At 43.1% G+C, this 7,744-nt stretch overlaps 1 protein-coding gene across 2 annotated transcripts; it reads right to left on the reverse strand.

Moving 5' to 3' along the window:
* Nucleotides 1-374: 374 nt before the first annotated feature.
* On the reverse strand, nt 375-5,877 carry LOC121550351 (zinc finger protein 16). 2 transcript variants are annotated; one of them, XM_041862585.2, is made up of 9 exons: nt 5,711-5,877; nt 5,177-5,379; nt 4,805-4,900; nt 4,610-4,705; nt 4,319-4,429; nt 3,822-3,945; nt 2,676-3,651; nt 2,394-2,452; nt 375-2,175 (listed from the first exon to the last, which is right to left on the reverse strand). In XM_041862585.2, the coding sequence occupies exons 1-9, from the start codon at nt 5,748-5,750 to the stop codon at nt 575-577; spliced, it is 3,306 nt and encodes a 1,101-aa protein (XP_041718519.2). In that variant the 5' UTR covers nt 5,751-5,877; the 3' UTR covers nt 375-574. The 2 variants fall into 2 exon arrangements, with proteins under 2 accessions (XP_041718519.2, XP_041718511.2); XM_041862577.2 differs by having other exon boundaries at nt 4,610-4,720.
* Between the last annotated feature and the right edge of the window lie 1,867 nt (nt 5,878-7,744).

The following is a 7,744-nucleotide window of genomic DNA, read 5'->3' on the forward strand; positions in this document are numbered from 1 at the left end:
TGTTGCCTCTGGGGGTGCTGATGAGCCAAAAGGGGTCCCTTAGAAAAGGAAATACTGTATTGTCTATTGACCGAGATAGGAGATTGATTAATATTATGTATATCAGCCATAAAGACAACACTCAAACCTACATTTGAGAATACATATTTCCCCTCAGCTTTGAAAGTGCAGTAGAAGCCTGACACTCTCCTCTCCTCAACAACCAGCCCTAATGTCATGTGTGCAGGTAGCAACTGTCCTCTTCATTCTACAAAGGAAGGTGCACAATACTTCACTCTTTTTAATGTCAAAACAAGGTAAGTAATCTAAATAAAATAATATGCCCTTTGATGTATGATTCCTGACAGCAAAAAGCACAACTCAAAAATACATAATCAAATTCCAATGTTTTGTTTTAATTGAGGTCGTATGTACTAAGCACAGCGGGACAGAATTAACAATTCACAGTATCAGGCTCAACTCTTGTTACAGGCCTCTAATACAAAGGTCCTGTTTTACTTTCATTTCCAAAAAACAACAACAAATGATCCAAAGACACTACAACATATGAATAGCAAATGACACAACAATATCCTCAACAAACAGCCTCAACTGCTGCATGAGTTCGCTGGTGTGTCCGCAGAAGATGCAATCTGTTGTAAGCCTTCCCACATTCAGTACACACGTATGGCTTCTCTCCCGTGTGGCTGAGCATGTGTCTCTTCAGTGGAGTGGTGCTGTTATAGCGATTACCACACACGCTGCAAGAGTAGGGCTTCTCTCCTGTGTGTATCCGCTGATGTACTGTAAGATAGCAGGACTGGGTAAAACTTTTCCCACACTGCGCACATTTGAATGGTCGTTCTCCAGTGTGGTACCGCTGATGTTTCACCACTTCGGAGTAAGTTAAGAAACTTTTACCGCACTGAGAGCACGCATGTGGCCTCTCCCCTGTATGTATGCGATTATGCCTGGTCAGATCAGTCGACTTGGAAAATCTCTTCCCACACTGGGAGCAGGGGAAAGGACGATCCCCTGTATGAGTCTGTAAGTGTTTCTTTAAAAACCGATTGGCCTTGAAAGTCTTTCCACACTCGAGACAAGGGAAGGGTCTCTCCTCTGAGTGACACTGAAGGTGTTTTGACAATTCACCAGAGGACAGAAAACTTTTTCCACAATCAGGGCAAAGAAATGGTCTCTCTCCTGTGTGAATTCTCTCATGTCTAGTCAAGATCTGTAGTTGTGTGAATCTCTTTGGACAGTGAGAGCACTGGTAGGGCCGCTCACCTGTATGAGTTCTCTGGTGTTTGATCAAGTTCGATAGCCTTGAGAAACTTTTAGGACAATGGGAACACAGAAATGAACCATCTTCCTTATGAGTATTCAAGTAGTGTTGCCTAAGACAAACTAGCTGCGTGAAGTTAATTTTGCACATAGAGCACTGGAATGGTCGAGCTCCATCGTGAATTTGCATGTGTCTTGTGAGGGCATCAGAGTTTGGGCATTTCTTCAAACACTGGTTGCACCGGAGCGGGTCACCGTCGGAGTGAATCAGCTGGTGTCGCTTCATTTGGGACATCTGACTGAAAGACATGTCACATTCTGGACATTTGTGTTGACCTTCTTCGCTGGGACACTGGTCACTCTCAAGGCCTGCTGGGAGGTTTAACTTGATCCCAACGTCATCATCAGAGATTGGGGACTCTGCTGAATGATTCACTCTGCAGTGCATCTTTAGATCTTCCTCCCGATCGAAGCCCTCCCCACACGCACAGCACTGGAACGGCCTTGACCCTTGGCCCTTTCGCTGGTGTCTTTTCAAGTCGAAGGAGTACTGGAAAGTTTTCCCACATTGAGTGCACTCATAAGGCCGCTCCCCAGTGTGGGATCTCTGGTGTCTCCTCATATCCGTCGCTCGAGAGAAGGTCTTTCCACACACAGAGCATGTTTTGGAGCATGGTGTATGTTTGCCAGACTTCCCCAGTGTGTGGGGAATGTCTGAGAGACATGGGTTCAGAGGGGTGCTGTTGGAAGACCCTGGAGGTATTTTTGTTTCATTTCCTCCAGCAGCCAGCAGCCTTCTGTACTCCTCTGGGTGAAGCTCTTTAAGGTGCTGCCGGAGGGTCACCTTGTCGGCGTGGGTAAAAGAGCACTGAGAGCAGGCGAAGACAAGAGAGGGAGCCTCCACCGTCCCACCTGCAGGGGAACAGAGAGAGGATATTTAGAAAATATTATCAATAATTATAATCCAACATATTCTGAGTCAGGCATCTGGACCATATTCAACATTGCCAAATCTAGTCATTTAAAACGATTCAACATTCAGAAAATTCTAACGATATCCAAGAGTGCCTACACTTACATTGTTGATACCAAGTGCCATAGAAAACTTGTGTTGATATAACATTGCAAACCTGTATTTCCATTCATTGGGGAGCTGTCAGAAGTGGCGCTGAGGTCTTCAGAGTCTTCCCTAACGATAGCGATAAAGCACAATTGATGTCCAATGACACTGCACTTTATTGATTTATTTTATTTGTAAGTAAAAAATAAATAAAATTAAAAAAGTACAGAGATTTTAAAAACTAGGCAGGGATAACACAATGAAGTCAATGACTTATTTCCGTTGTGGTCCTTTAAAGTAAATGGTGAAATTGCTTTAAAACCTTAAGTCCCCTCCCACCCCACATTCTTACCTTGGCTCTGGAGGCAGGTGTAACGGGCCGGCCCAGGTCCCATTAGCCTCCTCCTCCAATGCCTTGAGCTGCCCTCCATTGGATCCTTTTGATCCCACATTCTTCATCCGCTGCCTTGTGTTTCTTCTCATTGGTTGAGAGGGTGAGGACATTGGGAGTGGTAAGCCACTGAAGTCCAGTCTCTGGAACCCTAATGTGGGTTTTTGGTGCAGACAGGATGTGACCAGTTCAGGCTGGTTCATTACTTCTTGTGGTGTACATTCAGAACGTCCTTGGTCCGTGTCAGTTTGGGGGACATAACCAGCTTCATTTCTCTCCTGCTCATCCTTCTCAATCCCCTCCTCTGTGACCCCCTTCTCTTCATTTAGGTTTTCTTTGTGGGTGGACGGTCTGTCAATTGTATTCTCTGCACATATAGGCCCAACTAACTCCTGATGTTCAGGATTGACATTTTCAACATGCTCCACCTCCTCATAAATAATTTCCACCTCTCTATTCATTGACTCCAGATCCACACACACATCCCCCACCTCTGCGCAGAAAACGTCTACCTCTGTGTTCATGGCACTGGTTTCCTCTGAAACAAGCTCAGCGTCTCCGTTAAGATGCCCCACTTCCTCACAAATAACCTCCACTTCCCCCTCTTGATGGTCTTGCTCGCTTGGCATGGCTACCATCTCCCTCTCTTCCCCATACAATTCAGCCTGACGGTCTCTTTGGTGCTGTGACCAAGTCTTCTCTATACTAAGCTCCCTTTCCTCACTGGTGTACATACTGGTCCCCAGCTCCACTTCTGCATACTCTGTCACTACTACAGACTCTGTTTCCATCTCTTCACCATATATGGCTGGGTCCATACAGCCATCTATCAACTCTGATTGGATCTCTGTTTCTGTCTTTCTAGTGGCCGTCACTACTACCGGAGTGAGGGACAGAGAGGAGAAGATGCAGTCGCCAACAGAGGAGGAAGAAGTTGCTGATTGAGAGGTGGAAGGAGACAATTACAGTTTTTTTTAAATATAAATATCTGGGATGATATTAATAAAGGGGAATGTTACAATCCTAAAAGCATTTCCTTGAATCATTCAAAGTAACAATTTGCATACCTCCTTTACTAATTCTGGATAAAAATAAAAAGTGGCTTACCATTGGTGTCCAAATACCCTAGTTGTCTATGATGTTGCAGTAAAGTCTTCAACTGCAGAGGTTGAGCTACAGAGTTGACACACTCTTCCAAGACAGAGGGTGCAGCATTAAGCCAAGTCACTGTCTATGGGATGGGGAACACACATTCATATAACATGCATCAACCTGTCCAGTTGTTCCTAAATAAAACATTCTAAATGCCCATTATCTTAAATAACATGCTCCAAGATGGCTCATCAATTCTAATACATATACTGAGTAACCAATGTAACGTTTTGTGAAGAGTGCTGCAGTGTTCCACATGAGATGTGTCAGCATGTAAATTCATCGTGGACATTATGACATGAAAGAAAGATGCACACATTCTTTATGCACATGTTCGTGCTGATGTAAACATTCAAATAAGCCTACTTTATTCACAAGCTCACGCTTATGGTACACATGAATGATAACGGCGGTCCCAGGGGTGGTCTAATGATGAGGTTCTGCATGAGCACCTGTTTGAGGTCTGGTACTGGGAGGAGCTGCTCAAGCCTGGAGAGAAACGCCCACATTAATCCTTGCAGTGCAGACTCATACTTGGGGCCATACTCTACAGGAAACACGTCCTAATGGGAGACATGGAAAAGAAAGGGGGATAAATTATTTGGCTGGCTACTTTGCAAATAGGAGAGAAAATGTAGCCTAGATACTACTGGTTTCATCTGTTTTGTTATACCAATGTTGACAGACCATACAAATGTTCAAACTTTGGTGTTTAACTGAGCCAACAAAACCATAATACTGACCTGGAAGAAATGTTCCCTCTCAACTGGGTTTTGGATAAGAGTTTGTACCAATGCAAAGAAATTTGATTCAGAGGCGTCCACTTCTGCGCAACAAGACTGGGGAAATAACCACTTGAATAAATGTACTGTAATTCTGACAAGATCTTGAGTGAGAGAACATCGTTACAGAGGATTGAGGAATATCTTAAGACTCACGTCTGCATCCCCCGGACGTGATCTTACAGCGTGGATCCTGTCTAGATGGCTCTGAAGTTCTGCTGTCTTCTCCGTGCGGCACAACTCCAAAACCAACTGTGGAAAACGCCCATAGATTATTCCTACAAGAACACTGATGGGTAAACAACTTCGCCTAACCTTTCTCTTCAAATATTCCCTTCCCTGTTGTTTCATGACAAAAATATCATTCCTTACAACTCATTACTAAATAAACCATGTTCTTTTCAAGTCACAGGACAAAGGGATCTGGATATATAGATGTAGTGTTCTTCATTCCTGGTCCTTAGCCGCTATGACATCAGGTTCTGAGTCAAAGTTACTGCAAATAATCATCACCTCTCTCTCTCTCACCTTTGCTCGTAAGCCCAAAATGAGCTGGGTTCTCTGTCTGAAACTGAGCAGCTCTGGAACCGTCTCTGTAACAAATGTCACAAACTCTTCCAGCTTCCCATAGTCCATTATATCCCCTCTTTGGGCCACTTGCCACATCGCTGCAGAAAACAGCCGCAGCGGTGGGATGAACAGGCGCAGGGCAGGTAGAGGAAAAGATAACCCTATGAATGAACATATCGCAGGCAGTAAGCAGCTGCACTGACCGGGCCAAACATCAGCACACAAATAGCTAGGCTATGACTAGATTATAACATTGATACAACTTGCTATAGCTAACTACGCATTGCATTTTAAGTAGATTATGTCTGAATGCAGATAACATAAAAGCGATCATAAACGGAAATAAACATTGATTCCATACATAGTTACATCATAAGTAGCTAGCTAGAGGGCTACGATTGGAAAGTTGGCTTGCTAGCTGGCACCCATGCCTGCTCTGCTTCTATCTGGTGGAAGCTTCCAATCAGTTCCCTGCGAGAACTATAAACGTACCCGTATTCACCACCGGCTCCGTCAAATTCCAATAATCCATTATGTTCAATCACAGGGATGTCCTAAACTTAACCCAAGCAATCATTTATTCATTTGGCTGAAATATCTGTTTACCAGGACGTGTTTTTCTTCTTCCCCCTAGTAGATTTTTCTCATATTGCAGGAAGTCGCTTAAAAAACATTAGATCCGGTTTATATTCGCCTTCAGAATAAAAGTTACGATCATGGTAAACGCTATATAGTCTCTAGTAATCAGTGAATCATCTCACAGATGCTAATATAAAGCAATAAACTCCTCTCTGCTGTTGCCAAAAAAGTCAATTTAATTCAAATGACACAAAATAATAATCTACAGCACGTTTAATACAATATTAAAATAAAGGTTACAAAAATAAAATAAATGTAACCATAAAAATAATGAGTGCATTCTCCATTAAAAGTTCAGCAATCACAGAAAAACAAATAGTATTGGACCTGATATACCTACTATAATATGAGTAGTTTAAAGGAAAATGTCACCCAAAAACGATATTTTGGTATGTTTTTTATTAGTCCATTGATGATATATCCCAAAATGTTTTGCTTGTCAGCAATTAAGTTTTCAAGATATGTAACTTTCAAAATACAAAAATCATCCTCCTATGATGCATTTTGCAAAACGCAGCATAAAAACACAGCATCATATGATGCAAAATACACTGCTCAAAAACATAAATGGAACACTAAAATAACACATCCTAGATCTGAATGAATGAAATAATCGTATTAAATAATTTTTTCGCCAAACCGGTCATGCTGGAGGATGTTGCAGGCAGCAGACTGTCACGTCTGTCACGTGCTCAGTGTGAACCTGCTTTCATCTGCGAAGAGCACAGGGCGCCAGTGGCGAATTTGCCAATCTTGGTGTTCTCTGGCAAATGCCAAACGTCCTGCACGGTGTTGGGCTGTAAGCACAACCCCCACCTGTGGACGTCGGGCCCTCATACCACCCTCATGGAGTCTGTTTCTGACCGTTTGAGCAGACACATGCACATTTGTGGCCTGCTGGAGGTCATTTTGCAGTGCTCTGGCAGTGCTCCTCCTGCTCCTCCTTGCACAAAGGCGGAGGTAGCAGTCCTGCTGCTGGGTTGTTGCCCTCCTACGGCCTCCTCCACGTCTCCTGATGTACTGGCTTGTCTCCTGGTAGCGCCTCCATGCTCTTGAAACTACGCTGACAGACACAGCAAACCTTCTTGCCACAGCTCGCATTGATGTGCCATCCTGGATGAGCTGCACTACCTGAGCCACTTGTGTGGGTTGTAGACTCCGTCTCATGCTACCACTAGAGTGAAAGCACCGCCAGCATTCAAAAGTGACCAAAACATCAGCCAGGAAGCATAGGAACTGAGAAGTGGTCTGTGGTCACCACCTGCAAAACCAGTCCTTTATTGGGGGTGTCTTGCTAATTGCCTATAATTTCCACCTGTTGTCTATTCCATTTGCACAACAGCATGTGACATTTCTTGTCAATCAGTGTTGCTTCCTAAGTGGACAGTTTGATTTCACAGAAGTGTGATTGACTTGGAGTTACATTGTGTTGTTTAAGTGTTCCCTTTATTTTTTTGAGCAGTGTACATTATACGGGGATCAAAATTACATATCTTGAAAACCAAAACATTTTGGGGCTACAATGCATTCGGAAAGTATTCAGACCCCTTGACTTTTTCCACATTTTGTTACGTTACAGCCTTATTCTAAAATGTATTTTTTTTAAATGTTCCTCATCAATCTACACACAATACCCAATAATGACAAAGCGAAAACAGGTTTGTAGAAAGTTTTACTAATTTATTAAAAATACAAAACACAAATACCTTATTTACATAAGTATTCAGACCCTTTGCTATGAGACTCGAAATTGAGCTCTGGTGCATCCTGTTTCCATTGATCATCTTTGAGATGTTTCTACAACTTGATTCGAGTCCACCTGTGATAAATTCAATTGATTGGACATGATATGGAAAGGCACACACCTGTCTATATAAGGTCCCACAG

The sequence above is a fragment of the Coregonus clupeaformis genome, unplaced genomic scaffold (genome assembly GCF_020615455.1).
Source record: "Coregonus clupeaformis isolate EN_2021a unplaced genomic scaffold, ASM2061545v1 scaf0658, whole genome shotgun sequence".
Taxonomy (NCBI): Eukaryota; Metazoa; Chordata; class Actinopteri; order Salmoniformes; family Salmonidae; genus Coregonus; species Coregonus clupeaformis.